The 19,654-nt window shown below is 46.5% G+C and overlaps 2 protein-coding genes across 5 annotated transcripts in view; both read right to left on the bottom strand.

Annotated features, from left to right (window-relative positions):
* The window catches only part of MBD3 (methyl-CpG binding domain protein 3), a 126,011-nt gene that overhangs the window by 20,448 nt on the left and 85,909 nt on the right, over positions 1 to 19,654 (bottom strand). The window lies entirely within an intron of this gene.
* Positions 3,163 to 6,366, bottom strand: LOC104039645 (cytochrome b-c1 complex subunit 10). Its single transcript, XM_064469509.1, has 3 exons — positions 6,246 to 6,366; positions 5,318 to 5,463; positions 3,163 to 3,404 (listed from the first exon to the last, which is right to left on the bottom strand). Exons 1-2 carry the CDS (start codon positions 6,326 to 6,328, stop codon positions 5,343 to 5,345), a joined length of 204 nt encoding a protein of 67 aa, XP_064325579.1. The 5' UTR covers positions 6,329 to 6,366; the 3' UTR covers positions 3,163 to 3,404; positions 5,318 to 5,342.

Genomic DNA, 19,654 nt, shown 5'->3' with positions numbered 1-19,654 from the left:
GCTCCACTCTCAGCCCCTCCTACCTCCGCACATGGATCCCTCCGCCCGCCTACGCCGTGGGGATATAGTCCCTCCCGGCCCACCCCCCTCGGCGGGGAGCTACACACACACACAGCGCCCCAGTGTCGTGGCACTGCCCCTTTGGGCATCTTCCCCCGCGATCCCGCCCCGGCCCCACAGCACAGCGGGAACGCAGACCCCGCCAGGACACGGGGCATGGATGGGCCACACACCCCCACCAGAACAGGGGTGTCTCTGCATCTGTGTGCGCGCTGCCGTACCCCCAGAAGCGAGGCATCCACTCCCGCTCCTCAGAAACCCGAGGTACAATGGGGCACCTGCATTCCGGCAGCTGGGTGTTCCTCACCATTACACTACCCACGTGCTGAAAAACACCGAGTGCCATGAGGCAGCCTGCCTCCCAAAGCAGATAAATCCAAAAATCACCCAAATCAGCTGTCATCAGCCATGGAAGCAAGCAGAATGTCAGGATACCTTGACAGAAAAAACTCTTTCATCTAGCCTGGCAGGTAACTCCAGTTCAAAGCTTTCTGCTCTGCAGCCAAATATCCCAGACCCAACAGAGGAGCTTATTTCAGAGCAGGAGGCACCTGGGAACTCCCAACCCACCGGCCCCCACAGCAGGGCAGAGCCTGAGGTCGGTCCAGGAGACGACCACAGGAGAAGAGACCAACAAGGGCCGAATGTCACAGACTGATGGCACTGGGGTGGGTGCAAGGACTCCCTGTCCCGTCTCCACTTACGCCTTTCATGATGAAAGGGAAGCGGCGGGACCAGCGTGGCCAACCGCTTCGGAGGGGCCGGCAGGGATGCAAGCCTGCCTTCTCCCAAGGGCGGTTCTGAAGTTACATCCTCAAACCAGAGCTGAAGGTACTTTTTGATTTCTGTAAATCCAAAGCCCCATGAGCCTGGCTGCTGCTGTGCCCTCTAGTGGAACTCTCCAGGTTTTGAAGGAGAAGCTTCTCCTCTGTCAGGTCGTTGTCTTTTAACTAATTTGTTCACATAATGTATGTGACGGTTGGTTAGCTCATTCTGAAAAATAATGAGCTGTTAGAGAAGAGGCAATGCTAGAATGTTAAAAATTAGCAAGATCATTCATGACACTTGAACAGTGATTACTTGAATTTTAACAGAAGTTTGCCCAAGAATGGAGAAGATATTTCTAATAGAGTATTTCTGAAGAGTGCTTGCTCTCGTGGAAGGAGAAATACCAGAAATTAAATGAGTTATACACTAACTCTAGTGTTAATGAGAGGCAAAGCCATCATCTGAAATGCTGCAGAAAACAGCAGCAGCTAAACAATCACCAAAGGGCAAACAAATCCAAAGTCCGTACATTTCTTGCAGTACCTGCCAATGCAGGCAGTTAGCACTTTGAATATGTTTTTCTCCTTTAAATATCTTCTAACCTCACCTGCAGCGCACAGTGCTATCACCAGGGCTTTGCTAAAGGTAAATTTCATTGATGGGAGCTGCAGACTGAGAGCAGGCTCCTTAGAGGGGGCACCACAGACAGACCCTCAGGCCTCAAGTGGCCTTCTGAAGAAAGAACTCTCTGAGCCATGGGAGCAGAGTCTCACCCACCCACAGGAACAAGCCAAAACTAGGTCATTTCTGAAGTCAGCAGCAGCGTATTCTGCCCATCCCATCTAGATGTGTTAAATAGGCAAATACGAGCAGAGACTCCAACTGTTCAAATCTGAGCTTACAATCCTGATGACGTGTGAGTACAGGCTAACATAATGTCCACTTCCAAGGTGTGCTCTGGATGAAAATGGATCAATATCAATACCCCCATGTATAACATGGGGCTGTTGAGGTCAAACCTGCATTCTCAGTATTTCAAGTCACAGCAGCTTTGGCCTTTCAGGAGTCAGCCATCAGTTCAGGAGCACCACGGAGTGTGACTGACTGAGGAAATCACATGGTTATCCCATAATGCCATGAGCTCCTGTGCCGCCCTATTGGAGGTAGCAGGGCAGCAAAGAGGGTTTTTCATGCAAAAATGCTATTCCCCGCCCCACCAGTTAATTATCAGCGATGCTGCCGAAGCAATGCCAAAGCAATTAGCCTGTTAAGTAGTTCAAGCGTCCTGCACAGCACTGCCATTTAGGCGAGTTTTACAACAGTTCTCCATAGAAACAGCGCTCGGAAGCCTTCAGCCCTGAAGGTGACACCCAAGCAGCACAGCTACTACAGCAGAGATTTTTCCCTAAAGAGATTCGAACCTTTCATTACAGCCAGAAATTATAATGAGGTGAAACCTGGCACTAAACAGAGAGAAAAGAGTAATCCTGTTCTCACCCAGAGATAAGTTTGTTTGCAAATTCTGGTCGTTGCGGAAAGGGGTGAACTTCCCCTCTGAGTCGTCTGCTGTGGCTTAGTGGCTGAGACCAGATCAAGAATAATCCTTGTACTTCCTTTATCTAACAGCTAAACACCTTTTCATCTAAAGGGCTCTGCTAGTGGGTTGTTTCATCACCAATTCATGTTGACAAATATAACTATACCTATGAAGAATAGATACATATTCCTTTCCTACTCAAAACCCACATTAAGAAAGTAATTGAGCAGCTCTCAACTGCTGGTTTTCACCCTGGTACACAGAAAGCCTCCCAGGGTTTGCAGACTGCCTTTCCCGAGCCCCTAAATTAAGCCAGAAATGCTAGCCTGTTTTCAGGCAGCACACACTGCTTTAAAATGGCATGTGCCCAACCAGACAGTTTAAGGGGTCCACAAAATGGTGTTAAAAAGAAACAAAACCTTGCTTTAAACTAAATGCCAGGAATTTGTGTTACCACGAAACCCTGCAATATTGGCTATGAAACGTTAAATGCACACAAGAGCCCACAGTTGCTACTGACCTAGGATAGATTAGTTTAAAATCCACACATCACTAAGAATAGTTCAAGAACTACATCGGTATTAAGAGTGATTAGCAACAACTACTCAGGGACAAACAAAAGGCTCATCAAGCACCCCATCAGCCACCAGCTGACACCTGAAGAACCTGCACAGGAAGGGAGGCGAACACGCAGCAGGCACTCCTTAGTTCAAACAAGCTGAAGACGTAACCCAAACCCAAAGCAGGAGTTTAGTCTAAAGAATACAGACTAAGAAGGTAACACAAAAGCCCAAAAATACCATTCACCTGGTTTATTTTGTACATCAGGTTTATAATTTACTGCCATTAGGATAAGACCTGCTGTGAAAGTGATCAGAGGAAGAGTACTAAGCAGGCTGGTCGGTGAAGTTAAATTTGTTCCCAACCAAGCGGTCACAACTGTTCACAGGAGAAAGGGACACCACGACCTGTTGCAATGTATTGGGCATTTCAAGTTCACCTCAAAGCAGGGTCTCAGAGGACAGATGGCTCCAAAACACTATCCAGCAATAAATTTCCTACAATAAACACAAAGCAGTCATTAAGCAGTGCTTCCTGCAAAGTGCTACAGCAGCCAGCACTAGAGACAGATTTCAGAAGCCTCCAGTATCCAGGCAAGAAGTTTACGTTACAGAAGCCAATGCAGGCACGGCAGAACGCAGGCGTGCGGGCCTACGGCCTCTTTGGAAGGAGTCCCAGGCCACCACAGAAACATCCTTTTGCTCTATTCCTGTAGAGGAATATGCTCTTTCCGTATGGTTTATGCACAATGACACATTAAAGCTCTTGCTTCAAAACGAAGATGTGCTGGTTTTGGCTGAGAAGGGGTTAATTCTCCTCACTGTGGGGGGGCGACTACCTTTCCAGCTTCCCGCGCTCTGCCGCGGGGCGGGGGGAGGGCTGGGAGGGGCGGGGCCATGGTGGGGGCGGCTGGCCCCGACTGGCCAATGGCAGGTTCGTGCCATACCACGTGACACCATGACCAGTATATTAAGGGGGGGCAGTTTACGGCTCGGGAGCAGCGCGGCGTCGGGTCGGCGGGCGGTCAGCAGCTGCGGCGCGTGCGGGTTGTTTCGGCGGTTCCTTCCCCCCTCCCCCGGGGCTTTGCGCCTCTCGTTGTTCTCCTTTACATTGCATTTCTGTTGTTGTTTCTTTTAATTTTCATTATTAAACTGTTCTTATCCCAACTCACGAGCGTTACCCTCCTGATTCTCTCCCCCATCTACCGGTGGGGCAGTGAGCGAGCAGCTGTGTGGGGCTGAGCTGCCAGCTAAACCACGACAGAAGAACATACACTGTGGTCTCAGGCACGTATCCATGTTCCTGCTACTGGCTAAGAGTTTTTAAGTAAAGAAAGCCTTTAATAGGTAATTTAATTGCCTCTGCATGACTTGAGAGCTTTTCCACTGACTTATCCATAAATATGGTCACCCGAGATGCTACAAGTGCAGCTGACTTCATGAAAAGTTTCTTCTGGCCTTAGGTTACACGAAGGATCTGTGCAAAACGTGTTTTGAAAAAGGGGAAGACACAGTAAGTTGTTTGAACTACAACAAATATCTCTGGAGAGACTTACAAAACTACTAATGATTTGCTCTGCGTCTTCCAGGCTCACTGATCTTCCTATAAAATGTGTATCTTGAAGACAAGTATCTTACTTTCATTTAGCAACATTTAAGTGTAACTGTTCTGACTGGAAGAAACAACCATCAAGATGTCTATAGTTTCCTCTGGACCTTTTCCCATCAGCATCCTTTAAGGCAAGGCAAAAAAGTCTTCCTTACTCCCTTCTATCTGCAGCAAGGAATAAAAAAAGCTCTCAGCCTGCCTCCTACATAAACACCTATTGAGAGGCCTAACAGAAGGTATTGTCTAACTGCTGCTTTAGCTTTACAGATGGCCAGTCTTACAGAATATTCAGCACATTTCATATGCAATTAAACAAGGGAAAAAAAAAACTTGAGAAAGCCAATTTTCCAATGGATTTGTGGTACAAGTAACTAGCTCTGAACATTCAACTTACTTTTAGTAACAGTTACAAGCAACAGAAAGGCATGTGAATTTGCCCAGCAACAAAATTAGTCAGGAGCTGGAAGCCATTCTACCTAGGATTAGAAGTAAACAGGCCTGTCAAAAGTTCCAAATTACCAGAGAACACTTGATTTGACTTCTCAAGAACCACATTAGGTTGTGAAAAATCAACTGCTTGCAAAATAATCACTTGAAAAACACCCTTATTAATATTTCATCCTTCTGGCACTCTGTGAAGCCCCATATTAAAAAAGAAAAAGCCCTGAACAATCGAACCAAGGAGTTCTGTTTTGCACCAACAATACAATTGTGCCCTGGACAAAGAGGACACGACTGTCACCTCAACACAACACGACTACTTAAGCCAAGAGATGCACAAACAAAAAACTTACCATTAGAGGGAAGCTTAGTCTTCAGTTTTAAACTTGCCACTGATGTAGGGAACATACTGAAGGACAAGCTTCCAGTCTGTGAACCATATTAAACCAGTACCAGCTACACCACCCCACGTAACGAGGGTGGGAGTCCTAAAGGAGACACACACACACAGTTAAACAACGTTAATTCTCCACTGTGGAAGGTCTGGCAAATGCTCATCGCTAAGGCACCTGAAAAGTAATTTCAATCAAGAAAAAAAGCTTGGCAGAAACCTTGAAAGAATCTCACAGACACAGACAAGTATTAGTCCCCAGGGCAGTGAAAGTGTTTTACAGCTTCATGTTGACGTGCTTTTACTTAAAAAGGGCATACCAAGTTAAGAAAAGACACACTTATTTGTTTAACTATTCTACTGCTACAGGTCGCGTTCCCGTTACTCTGGCCCGCAGGCTGCTTCAGTCTCCCGCACGCAACACTGCAAAGCGGCACCCGCTGGCACCGCGACAAACACCTACAACTCTGAAACGCTCTGAAGGCGGCCAGAGCAACCCAGAGGACAAAGCCGCCTCAGCCAAACCCCCGCCAGGCAGACACGCACACACAACCCCCTACCCCGCCCCTCCCAGCCCCTCCAACCCAGCTCCAGCGCCGCTCCGCACCCCCGGGGCCGGCCCAGCGGGGTTAGCGGGCCTCACACGGACACGGACCCGCGGAACACAGCGCGGGGGAACGAAGAGCGCTCGGGAGGACCGCCAAGGCCCTCAGGTGCGCGGGGGGCGCCGCGGCCGGCCCCAAGGCCCAGGACGAAGGGCGCGGAGCAGGCCACACGCCACCCGCCGTGCATCCCGGGACCACCGGCAGCCCGCCCCGCGCACCCCACGCCGCTGTGAAGTAGCCCCGGGGCGACGGGGCAGCCCGGGCCGGGCCTCACCAGTTCTGCAGGAGCTGGACATAGCGCGGCCCCAACAGCCCGCTCAGCATCGCGCCGCCCTCAAAGTCACCCCCACGGTGCATGCGCGGGCACGACGCCGACACACAAAAGCCCTCGCGACACGCATATGCGCATTGAACGGGGTTGCTCGCAGTGCTGCCTGAGTCAAGAGCGGCGTTGTCATGGCAACGCGCCCTCCTGCGGTCGTTGTCCCTCATGGCCCCGCGGGTCCGTGTCCAGGCCCCGGTCGGAGGGGGGACATGGACCCCCCAGGGGATGGGCCTGTCCCCACGCAGGAGAGGGGACATGGAGCCCCGAGGGGCTGGGACTCTCATCGCACTTAGCTGGGCCCGCTTCTCACCCTCCGTGCTGGAGGAAGGCGGCCCCTTTCCACAGCAGTTTCCCCAGGCCCATCAGTGCCTCTGCAAATCCTCCTCATCGCTGCGGCTCAGCCTCTCTGTTACCGAAATCGGGAATAAACCTCGTAACACCAGTGTAGCGTCAAAAGGCAGGCATTCTTTATTCACGGTGCCGGATGCACAGGGGATCGCACCTCCTAGCGTGTGTACCTCAAAACTCATTGGCAGGACTAAAATACATATACAAATACATAATCATGAAGGGGATATACATATGTAGAGTAAAAGGTGGAGACTTCCGAGAACTTATTAACATACAGTCCCTCCTCTTTGCGCAGACTCTGTTGATCCTGGGGGTCTTCTCTGGTAGTCGAGGGGAGGAAGGCCAATAGTCCTCCTCACCTCAACTTTTCACCTTTTTCTTCTTGTAAATGTGCCAAACCACAGTACTGGTCTTATCTAGCTTGGTTGTTGTTCGCTTTCCCGCCTTCCATATGTCGGATAATCTTTGGCCTTAGAAATACTAATTTAGTGGTAACAACCCTCCTCTTATCTCTTTGTCTTCATCCTTAGTTCCTTGTCGTCCTTGAGCCCATGTCTGTTCTTTATGTCATGTTCCTTGTAGGTCACCTTGCTCCAACCTAAGATACATACTTATCTTGCTAAGAAACATTTCACTGCTACCAATTATTCTAAACTGAAAGAACTAAACCCCTGACAGTCCTTGACTTAGTCCTTATTGTAAGCATCCTTGTTCTCTTGTGGTTTCCTCCCTTGCAAAGATAGTTTCAGGGTTTTGAAGAATGCAACTTGGTGCCAGATAGGATTAAAAAGATTGTGAATAAGCTCATAAATTCATTGATAACAGAGACTCGGGACATCAGTGCCGAAATAAGCACTCGAGGAACTAGTTTAAATCAACCCCTTGTGACAGTCCAAGGCTAAAAGACCGAGGAGCTCATTCAATGACTATATATGGGCAAAGGAAACCCAAAGTTCAGCCAGCGGACAGGTGAGGAAGACCATCAGAGACCACTGGAGGACTCCCAAAGACCACTAAAAGGACAACTATGCATGCAGCTTGAGCTTTTACATATGTTAATGAATCCTCGTGAATCTTATTAATATGTATGACTTCATAGTATATAATCTTTAGAAGTTTACTGAATCACTGGAGCACTTATGGTGGATCAATCCCCAGTGCTGCCCAGCGCTGTAATAAAGGATGCCTGCTTAATAGTGACTTTGTTGCTATTGAGTTTTATTTCGGGAACTTTCTGGATACTCCGCTTCCTCTTACGGGGAGGTTCGGACTTTGAAAGATAGTATCCGCGAATTTTTGTATCAGTTTTGGCGACCCAGATGGGACCATCTCTGTCCGGCTGCAGGACCCCCTGAGTCGGAGACTCCCTTGGCCGGCCCCGGAGAATTCTCTGGAGGGACTCCCCGATTCGGCGGATCCGTGCAGGGGCAGACAAGGACCTCTGGTAAGAATAAGGCATTCTTTTTGGTTTTGGGGACCGGTCATTTGAAGCTACCCGTCAGTCACAGTTCGTGAGAACCCCGCAGGGTAGCATACAATTGCATGTACGATTTGTATTAATCACTTGGTTACTACGTTGCATGGTTGTATTGATCAATTGATTGGTATGGTCGTTTGTTTGTGCATTTGTATTTGATTTTGGTTTACATATGCGTATGTGATATACGCTATATGTTTGGTATACGCGTATTTGCAAGTTTCTGACCAGCTTATGCTGGCATTTGTTATCAGTGGGAGGTAGTAGTGGTTATTGTGTCTGTGCTGTAATTGTTAATTGTGTGTGGTGTTTATACCCTAGCCTTTGTCTTTGTCTTTGTCTTTGTGTAGTATAAGTTTAAGAATGGGGAACCAACAGGGTGGAGTTCTGAAAAAGAGCCCTTTGGGCTGCATTTTGGCCCACTGGAAAGATATCGGGGGAACACCTGGAGGTAGTGTGGATCGTAAAACCTTGATAAAATATTGTAATCAGTGGTGGCCTTTATATAAGCTAGATGAAGGAGAAAAATGGCCTTTTAATGGAACTTTAAAGTATAATACTTTGTTACAACTCATTTTATTTCTACGCCGTGAAGGAAAATGGGATGAAGTGGGTTATGCCGATATGTTTTTCACCCTGCGAAATCACCCTGAATGGCAGAAAGAATGTGGAATCAATCTAACACCCCAGGACCCTATGGTTCTGGCGATAGAAAAAGAGAAAAATAAGCAAAAGACAGAATTAAAGAGGTGTTGTTCGGCGTGTAGCATTGGACAGAGATGTTTAAAAGTTGGCTCACAGAATGAAAGGCTGGAGGATTATTTGCCTCCGCCAGAGAGAGAAGGTGATAGGGAAGGAGATGCTGGTGCAGTCGGGGTTAAAGAATCGGAGGAAGGAGTCAGGGAAGAAACTGATATCGGATGTTCTCCCATCACTGCCAGGACTCGGAGCAAAATGGGACCTATTATACAGGCCCCTTTAAGGCAGGCGATGGGAGTGGGAGGACCTGTTAGAATCAAAGTGCCTTTTACTTTAGCAGACTTGGACGGCTGGCGAATTACTGCAGGGAATTATCGGGACGATCCTGAAAAGGTTGCTAAAGGATTTGAATTGATTGTGAAAACTCAGGACCCTGATTGGGAGGATGTGGATGCAATGTTAGATGTGGTGTTTAGTGAGTCAGAAAAGCAGATGGTTGTGAGAGCAGCCAGAGCCCAGGTACAGGCTCTGGTTTTGGCTGGAACCCTGCCAGGAACGGTGGATAATCATGTTCCAGTTACCAATCCTGGCTGGGACCCCAACCAAACAGGAGCCAGGGAATTATTAGTGAGGTACAGGGAATGGATTGCTTATGGAATAAGAAATGCTGTCCCAAAACCAGTAAATTGGTCTAAATTGTACGAAATAAAACAAGATAAAAAGGAATCTCCTACTGATTTTTTGAATCGGTTAAAAGAAGGAATGCAGAAATATACTCCTTTAGACCCTACCTCCCAGGAGGGAAAGGGTCAGTTGATATTCCTGTTTTTGGGACAGTCGGCGGATGATATCAGGAGAAAGTTACAGAAAGTGCAAGGAACAGATGCAAGAGATTTAGAAAAATTGCTGGAGACTGCTTGGCAAGTGTATCGGAACAGAGACAGTCAGAAGGAGAGAATGATGGGCAGAACAATTGCTAATGCTACAGTGGCTGCCTTGCGCACCACAGGGGGTCAGATAAACAACACTAATGAGGGGAGAGGAGTTGTAAGAACTGGTGTAAGTGCCCCACCCAGAAGAAATCAACCCCTCTTGAGAGATCAATGCTCTTATTGTAAGCAAATGGGGCATTGGAAGAAGGATTGCCCAAGATTGAGCAAACCGGTGACAGTTGCCAGCACGGAAGAAAGTTGATGGAGACCAGGGGAATCTTCCCTAGCGGAACCCTTGGTAAAAATACAGCTAGGGAAAGAAGAAAAACCTGTAGAATTTCTAGTAGATACAGGTGCCACATTTTCAGTATTAAATCAGGAGTTACTGCCCATAAGTAAACAAAATGTTAATATTGTGGGAGCAACCGGACAGGTCGAGAAAGCTTTCTTTTTGAAACCCTTGAAATTCAAAATTGGGAAAAGTGTAGGGATTCACAAATTTCTCTACCTGCCTGAAGCTCCTAGACCACTTTTGGGAAGAGACTTATTAGAACAATTGAATGCTGAAATAAAATTTAATGAAGGGGAAATTGAATTTAAAATACCAGAAGAAAACCACATTGAAATTTTAAGTTTGACCCTCACTGAACCACAGGTTAGGGGACAGGAAATTATACAGGAAATAAAAGACCAGGTATATCCAGGAGTATGGGCATCAGGAATCCCTGGAAAGGCCAAAAATGCAGAATTGGTTGTTGTTAAACTCAAAGTGGGGGCACAGCCTGTCAAAGTAAGGCAATATGCCCTGAAATTAGAGGACAGGCGAGGAGTGAAAAGTATTATAGAGGAATTCATAAGATTTGGATTATTGATTGAATGCTCTTCAGAGTATAACACTCCTATTTTGCCTATCAAAAAGCCTGATGGCAAAACATATCGATTGGTACAAGACCTGCGGGCAATAAATAAGATAGTTGAAGATCTATATCCGGTAGTGGCAAACCCATACACCTTACTAACTAATTTAAAAGAAACTTATGAATGGTTCACAGTATTAGATCTGAAAGATGCATTCTTTTGCCTCACCTTGGCCCCTGAAAGCCGCAATTTATTTGCCTTTGAATGGGAAAACCCTGACTCAGGACGAAAAACCCAACTAACCTGGACAGTGTTACCTCAAGGATTTAAAAACAGCCCCACGATCTTTGGAAATCAATTAGCTAAAGAATTAGAGGCCTGGGAAAGACCTCCAGGAAATGGTACTATTTTGCAGTATGTAGATGATATTTTGATAGCCACAGAAAAGGATGAAGAATGTAAAGAATGGACTGTGAGTTTGCTAAACTTCCTTGGACTAAGCGGTTACCGAGTCTCATTACAGAAAGCCCAGATCTTGAAGAAAGAAGTAATATACTTGGGATTCGTGATTTCTAAGGGACAGAGACAGCTCGGGAATGACCGGAAAGAAGCCATTTGCAGGACTCCAGAACCAACCACGGTAAAAGAACTTCGAACCTTTTTGGGAATGACAGGTTGGTGCCGATTATGGATCTATAATTATGGACTTCTGGTTAAACCTTTGTATGAACTGTTGAAAAGTAGCTTGACACAATTAATATGGACAGATGAAGCCAGGCGGGCATTCAAAGAACTGAAATTGGAACTAATGAGGGCTCCAGCTTTGGGCCTGCCCGATGTAACTAAGCCCTTTTGGCTGTTCTCGTATGAAAGGCAAGGAGTAGCTTTGGGAATTTTGGCCCAGAAATTGGGTCCTTATAAACGAGCTGTTGCATACTTCTCCAAACAACTGGATGAAGTAAGCAAAGGATGGCCAGGATGCCTTCGGGCAGTAGCTGCTGTGGTCTTGATTATCCAAGAAGCCCAAAAATTCACATTGGGACAGAAGATGATTGTGCACACTTCCCACACTGTAACCTCCGTTTTAGAACAAAAAGGGGGACACTGGCTCTCGCCATCAAGATTCTTGAAATATCAATCAGTTTTGATGGAACAGGATGATATAGAAATTGTCACATCCACTATTATCAATCCTGCTTCCTTTTTAACTGATAAACAGGAAATGGAGACTGTCGTGCATGACTGCATAGAAACCATTGAGACTGTGTATGCGAGTAGGCCCGACTTGAAGGAGGAGCCGCTGGAGGAAGCTGACCACACTTGGTATATTGATGGGAGCAGTTTTGTAAGGAATGGAGTTCGAATGGCAGGATATGCGGTGACCACCACAGACCAAGTAGTGGAAGCAAAGTCACTCCCTAAGGGCACATCTGCACAACGGGCCGAAATAATCGCTTTAGTAAGAGCATTAGAGCTTGCTGAAGGTTTGCGAGTAAATATCTGGACAGACTCAAAATATGCCTTTAGTGTAGTTCATGCCCATGGGGCAATTTGGAAAGAGCGAGGACTTTTAACCGCTCAAGGGAAAGTCATAAAACATGCTGATATAATTTTGCGACTTCTAGATGCTGTACAACTTCCGTCGGCAGTAGCAATTATGCACTGCAAAGGACATCAGAAAGGTAACACTGACAGGGAAGTAGGAAATAAATTAGCTGATCATGAGGCAAGGCAAGCTGCGGAACAAGGTGAGGTATTAGGCCTAATTCCTGAAAAATCTTTGCCACTACCTGAGATAGTTGAATATGATAGAAAGGATCAGAAGTTAATTACTGATTTAAAGGCTGAAATTGGCCCGACAGGATGGGCAATGTTAAAAGATAACAAAATAGTAGTTCCCTTCAGAATATTATGGAAATTAATAAAAACAGAACATGATAAAACTCATTGGGGAACTGAAGCTTTGTACAATTCCCTTACCAAGCAGATGATAGCTAGAAATTTGTTTCAAACTATAAAAACTATAGTTGATAGATGCGAAATATGCTTAAAGAATAACCCAAAGGTAGAGAATCGGGTGAAATTTGGAAGTATTGGTAAAGGGAATGTTCCAGGCCAGAACTGGCAGATAGACTTCACGGAACTCCCTAGAAAAGGGGGGTACAGATATCTATTAGTATTAACTGATACCTTTTCCGGATGGCCTGAAGCTTTCCCCTGCAGAACAAATAAAGCCCGAGAAGTAACAAAAGTCTTATTGAGAGAAATTATTCCCAGATTTGGCGTGCCAGAAGTGATCTCCTCTGATAGGGGACCACACTTTGTGGCACAAGTAGTTCAACAAGTTAGTAAATTTTTAGAAATTAATTGGAAATTACACACAACTTATCGCCCGCAAGCAAGTGGGCAAGTAGAAAAGATGAATCATTTAATAAAGATACAATTGAGCAAAATCTGCCAGGAGACGAATTTAAGGTGGGATCAAGCCCTCCCTATTGTGTTACTAAGGCTCCGAGTCAAGCCAAGAACTAAGGAAAAACTGAGTCCTTTTGAAATTCTATATGGGAGACCCTTTCAGACTAGATATCAAGGACAAGATCCCACCCAGGTAGGAGAGATTAATCTACAACAATATCTGACTGCATTGGGAAAACAATTACAAGAAGTAAATGGATTAGTGATGTCCACTAGAGCATGGGGGTTAGATTCCCCAGTGCACTTGTTCAAACCTGGAGATTGGGTTTATGTTAAAAATATTTCAGGTGATCCTCTCGAAGAGAAGCGGAGCGGCCCTTTTCAAGTTCTGCTTACGACTTACACTGCGGTCAAGCTTGAGAAGCACGCTGCTTGGATCCACTATTCCAGAATTAAAAAGGCACCTGAAGGACCATGGAAGTCCCAACCCGTAGGACCCACGTCTATAAGGCTGACCCGAAACTAACATTAATATTGCTATGTTGTTGTCTTGAATTAATAAGTGCATTTACTCCCAGTTAGCCCCTGAAGAAAAGAAGCGAATCTGTTGATAGTCTCTGGTGGATTTGGGGAAATAACACCAATACATTAGTTCAGTTTGCTGAAAACTGCTCTTTGTGGGAACCCTATACTAGGAGTGATAAATTGACGGGATGGCATGGAATGACCTTTGTATTATGTTCAAATTTGACAGATGTCACTGTGATAACGAATGTTGCCTTAAAATGTTGTGCAATCAAAGGGATAGGGCCTCCACTGCAGATGAAGAAGTGCTTTCTTCAAAATAACACCCTCATAAAGGGGACGCATACTTGGAAAACTGGTAACTGGGATACACTAATGTGTACAAATGGAAGCATTAATAGGACTGCTGGGGTGGCAGTCTCCTTAACATTGTTGAATCCACGACCTGCAGTGAATCAGGACCAATTAATTAGATTACCATCCACTTGTAAGAATGTGGCAAAGATAAGGCAAAAGCATATGTTGTTCTTTAACATATCTTTTCCAGCCACCCCTCCCTGCAAAGTAAAACGAGCTTGGTATGATACTTTACTCGGAGGTGCAGGAACTGGGTTAGGACTACTAAATTCAATAGATCTGGAAACTTTAAGGAGTAAAGTTGGAACCGCAGGATTTGATGTAGCTCAAGCAATCAAGATTCAGGCTGAATGGATGCCAACCACCTTTAATCCTCAGATACAGAATTTAGAATATGATAAAGAGTCCTTATATCTCTTTAATAAGAGTATAATTACCCAGATACAATCACTTAAAAATTTGACAAAATTTGTGGACTGGACTGTCTGTACTCTACAAGTCATGTGGCAATTAGAACAAAAGAATAAGGTGCAGTCCTACTTGATGAGTAATAATGAGTTTATGTGGAGAAAATTATTTGGACAATGGGTTTTACCTAGACACTGGATAAAAGCCTATTCACAATTTGTGCAGTGTTATGATAGATGGTGTGCAGGAAAATTAGTATACTATAATATAACTGACCCCGAAGTAATGTGCAAATATTTAATTCTGCCAACCCTCTTTCTGAGTCAAGGGAACCCAGAATATTGGTTACCAGAATTCCAAGGGAAGTATATTGGGAACAATAACAAAACATATGATTTAGATCTTTGTGAAACCACCTCTGATGGAATCTTGTGTGGACAACAATCTCGAGTATATGAACCCTGCTTATTAGAACACTCTGTTAACAATTGTAAATGGACGATCCTGTCTCCTAATGTGTTCGAAATGTTTGTAGAAGTTAATGCCAGATATGTGTGTTTAGTAACTAACAATCGATCAGTAGTTGAACAATACAATGTAACCACCCCATTCATAGGATGTCTCAAGAACATAACCCATTTAACTTGGCATGGACAAACCTATTCATTTTTTGCATATACAGAAGAACAAGTAGCAATGTTTTGGCATTATGAGAGCTTAAATTTAAGTCATGCAAGTTTATCTCTGAAGAAATTAAATGAAATCTTGAATCAATCACAGAAACTTCAAGAGCATTTAAGAAAACGAAACAAAACATTAGCTGAATCTATTATTAAAACAATAATAACTGGAGATAAGCTTGTTGGACTGTCGAGTCAAATTGAATCTGATACTGCCCATCATTGGTGGGATATCTTTTCAGGGTACTCACCCTCTGCAGAGAAAACTTTGAATATTTTAGTTCACCCGCTTTTGATATTGTTAGCATTTATTATTATACTAAGTATCGTCAATTACTGTTTGTGGTATAAGCTACAGAAATTGGCAATAAGAGTTTGGGCTTTACCTAAGATAATGAAATATGAAAATTTAGAACCTTTGTAAAGGAATTTACAAAGCTTAAAGAAAAGGGGGGAATGAAAGAACTAAACCCCTGACAGTCCTTGACTTAGTCCTTATTGTAAGCATCCTTGTTCTCTTGTGGTTTCCTCCCTTGCAAAGATAGTTTCAGGGTTTTGAAGAATGCAACTTGGTGCCAGATAGGATTAAAAAGATTGTGAATAAGCTCATAAATTCATTGATAACAGAGACTCGGGACATCAGTGCCGAAATAAGCACTCGAGGAACTAGTTTAAATCAACCCCTTGTGACAGTCCAAGGCTAAAAGACCGAGGAGCTCATTCAATGACTATATATGGGCAAAGGAAACCCAAAGTTCAGCCAGCGGACAGGTGAGGAAGACCATCAGAGACCACTGGAGGACTCCCAAAGACCACTAAAAGGACAACTATGCATGCAGCTTGAGCTTTTACATATGTTAATGAATCCTCGTGAATCTTATTAATATGTATGACTTCATAGTATATAATCTTTAGAAGTTTACTGAATCACTGGAGCACTTATGGTGGATCAATCCCCAGTGCTGCCCAGCGCTGTAATAAAGGATGCCTGCTTAATAGTGACTTTGTTGCTATTGAGTTTTATTTCGGGAACTTTCTGGATACTCCGCTTCCTCTTACGGGGAGGTTCGGACTTTGAAAGATAGTATCCGCGAATTTTTGTATCAAAACTACAAATGAACCTACAGGATAATACTGGGTAAAAATAAAAGCATATATCATCTCCTCCAACAGGAGAGAGTTTAAGCAGACTCTTCCAGCAGAGGGTCCTAAATCCACCATCAATTCCATAATGTTCCCCAGGCTCCGCTCCAACTCCAAGCCAGCTCAGCCTCTTGTGAACCTGCAGAAAGTCCTGGAGGACGTTGGAGCCCAAAGCAGTCATCTGCCTGAGACCTGTGGCTGGCCTGCCAAAGCTCAGGGCTGCAAAGCTGCAAATGCTCCCCGAGCTCCCCTGCACAAATCCACAGTAACGGTGTCCTCCAGCAATGCCAGCAGCCGTCGTCTTTCCTCACGCCCAGTGCTGGTTGCCAAGAGCCAAGATTCACAGAGCGGAGCCTGTTGCAAAAATCCAGCTCCTGCTTTTTCCTCACCAGGACGCGGAACAACTATTTTATCAGTCCTTTGCATGACTGACTCAACACCACGTTTCATACTGATGGTTCGAGTGTTTCTCTGCTGAGGTGCCAGCAGGGTGACACGGGTTACTGAACCATGCAGACTTTTGGGTTCATTTTGGCAAGCTGTTTCCCCACTGCCCACGCGCCAGCTGGTGCACGAGGAAGTCAGACGGGAGCTTCGTGGCGTGTGTTCCTGCAGGAAACCAGTGCCTTTGCCACAGCCACAGCATTACCAAGGGGTACGGTGGGGGAAGCGAGCCTGGTGGACAGGCTCCGCACAGGTTTGGCATTTTTAATGTCTGTTTAGCTCCGTGGAGTCATGCACACAACAGGAGAGTCTCAGCTTTCACTTTGCATTGAAAGTTTCCTAGATGCCAAAAATAAAATATTAATAAACAAAGACAAAATAACTTAAAACTCAAAAGGCAATGAGAAGCAGCTAAATATTTATCTTCAGAAAAGCCTTAGGGGACTGAAGGCAGTTTGGGGGGTGGGGAACATATCCTATTGCTTTTCCCCAGTCAAGGCAGACAAGGAAGCATCCAGTAATACTACCAATTTCCTGGTTAAAACAAAACAACAGCAATATTAGCAACTCATCCTTTCAATATATTTTGCTGTCATCTACAGTTCAAGCACTGTGCAAAGGGATTTGCAGTCTGCTCTGGACTCCATGCTGCAATACCATGCTTGCTCCTTCCCTGTGGAAACTCCTTTTAGCTACTGGGACAATGTTCACAGCGTAACAGGGACAGCTACACCTCCAGAGCCTGACTGAAGGTGAGCTGCCACTGATGGTGAGGGTCACTTTTGTCTCTTGGTGACTTCTGTGGCACAGGTGTCATTTTAGATCCTGAAGCAAAAAGGAAAAGGCAGTGAGCCTGGTTGCCCAGAGCTGCCCTAGGGACACCACGATAAAGCACAAAGCCATGTTCAACCATTAAAACAAGCGATCTGCATCTCTCAGGCCACCAGAGCAAGTGGGGATGTCTCCATTGATGCCTTGCATCAACAAAAATTGCTCCCGTTTAAAGCAGTGAGGTGGAGTTTTCTGCTCCAAGAGAGCAGATGGCTCTGCGATAGCTTGTCCTTGCTTTAAGGACAGTTCATGGCCATGCCTGGCAGTACCAGCATGACATGACATTTGCCCACAGGATCTGATAGTCTCATCCCACCTCTTGACTCACCTCCAGGGAGAAAATGCTTCTGAGTGTTCACCCAGGAACCTCCGGCTCCACACCAGTTGGTGGCCACTGCTTGGGTCGTGGGCAAACTATTTGCTCTCAGCCACTCACCAGCAGCTCCGGTGTTGCTCCTTGTTCCTGCCCTCACCTGATCTCCTGGCCCACGCCTGCTCTGGCCACCAGGGCTCGCCTGCTTTACCGTCAGCCTTGTGCACCCCCAAGCATCCATCTTCCAAACCGCAGCCTTGCTCCCCAGCACGCATTTCTCCCTTGCCCGGATCTGGTACAACCTTGGTTTCTTGGTCCTCTACCCTTCCTTGACCTGACGGGTAGATGGCTCCCTTCCTCACTCCAAGGATGCCCCTCAATCCCTGGCCTGGCAGCTCACATCTCAAATTTCTCAATAACCAAGGTGTTTGGTGTCTGTAAAGAGTTTGGTTTATCAGGGCCTGCCCTGGCTTTTAGCCAGCTCAAGGGAGAAGAGCAAACAGGCCCAGCACGGGCTCAGGTCACACGGCAACACAACCCCCAAGGCTGAATTAGCTCTTCTACGGGAGAGCAAGCAGGAAACAACCCCTGGGAGGAGGGAGTGAAGGCAAAGAGGATGAGGAGAGGCACATCAGCCCGGACAAGGAGACACAGAATTAAAAGGACCATCATTCAATGCACTCGGCACAGCTCTGGAAGGGCAGTGCACTACCTCAGTTTGCTCACTGCTGAGAGAAGGGCAGCCAGGGCTCAGTGAGATTTAACTAACTACTGCAGGAGCCACTGCTCAGTTAATTTGGGCTGTTTTCCCTGCTTGGCCCTATGTGGACAAGCCCCAAGCTGGAACAGAACAGCAGAAACACAGGCAGCAAACCTGAGAAAGGAGGGCTGCTTTCAGGCAGCATCTCCTCTTCAGACCCAGGGTCTTGGGGACTGTCTGTGAGGGCTCAGGGCAGCTGCCTCAATTCTGATTCTCCCAAAACATAGTTACTAATGTGCAGAGCAAGCTGTGGCAGAGGGCTAACCCAACCAGTGAAACCACAAGGGTTGAAGCTTTGATGTTATGGGGAAATACCTGCTGATCAGAGGGGCAACGCATTGGGGACCTCTGGCAAAGCCTGGAGGCTGAGGGCAGGGAGAGCCCAGCTGGGCAGTGCAGCAGTGGGTTTCAAGATGCTGCAGCTGGGGCTGGGCCCTTGGCAGAGGGTGACAGAGACCGATCCCACTATTCAGCCTGGCCAGGGCATAGCCTCACCCACGGACAAGGCTGGGCTGTCTCCCGGTACTGGATCCAGCCCATTCTTGCAGGATTTAAGCCCTCTTAAATGCTCTGCCACATTGTCTCCTCCATTACCAATCTATGCTGGCTCCCAGCGTGGGCTGGGTGCATTTGACCTGACTTCCAGCTCGCACCCTGCCTGTACCACCCTCACTGGATGCTCCCCAGGGCAGGGCAGAGGTGAGGAGGCAACAGCCATGCTGCGACATCCCCTCCTTCCAGCCAGGCAGGGGCTGCACTCCCAACACAAATCTTCCCAGCAGTAAAAATGACGAGTTCCTGACCACGTGTAATCCGAGCTAAAACGCACACGCCGCCCCACGAGAACAGCAGCCTGGAGGGGTGGCGGAGGAGCCTGTCAACTGCAGCAGGGGCACAGGAGAAGCCGTGCTGCGACAGGGAGACCCCAGCACCCACATGTCTGCTGAGGCGTTTCTGCTGGCGGCTGGGGAAGGTGCCCAGATCCCTCCCATGGCGATGGGCAGCGCTGGAAACCTTCCCCGGAGGCCGCATGCAGGGAGTCAGAAGCACTCGCAGTTTGAGGCTGCGCCACAGTGCCGATACGGGTGGGTCAGACCCGTGCCCAGAGCACAGAGACAGAGAGCGAGGGGACAGCGTCTGAAAACCTGTCTTGTCTTGTCTTTTT

This window comes from Phalacrocorax carbo, chromosome 19 (assembly GCF_963921805.1).
Source record: "Phalacrocorax carbo chromosome 19, bPhaCar2.1, whole genome shotgun sequence".
NCBI classification, from domain to species: Eukaryota; Metazoa; Chordata; class Aves; order Suliformes; family Phalacrocoracidae; genus Phalacrocorax; species Phalacrocorax carbo.
The sequence above is the reverse complement of the archived record's forward strand: the minus strand, read 5'-3'. Positions and strand labels throughout refer to the sequence as shown.

Excerpts from the sequence above, each read along its gene's own strand:
- LOC104039645 (XM_064469509.1), bottom strand. The coding sequence starts at position 6,328 with ATGCACCGTGGGGGTGACTTTGAGGGCGGCGCGATGCTGAGCGGGCTG. Across the intron at positions 5,464-6,245 it reads GTCCAGCTCCTGCAGAACTG|GACTCCCACCCTCGTTACGT; the intron begins GTGAGGCCCGGC and ends TGTCTCCTTTAG.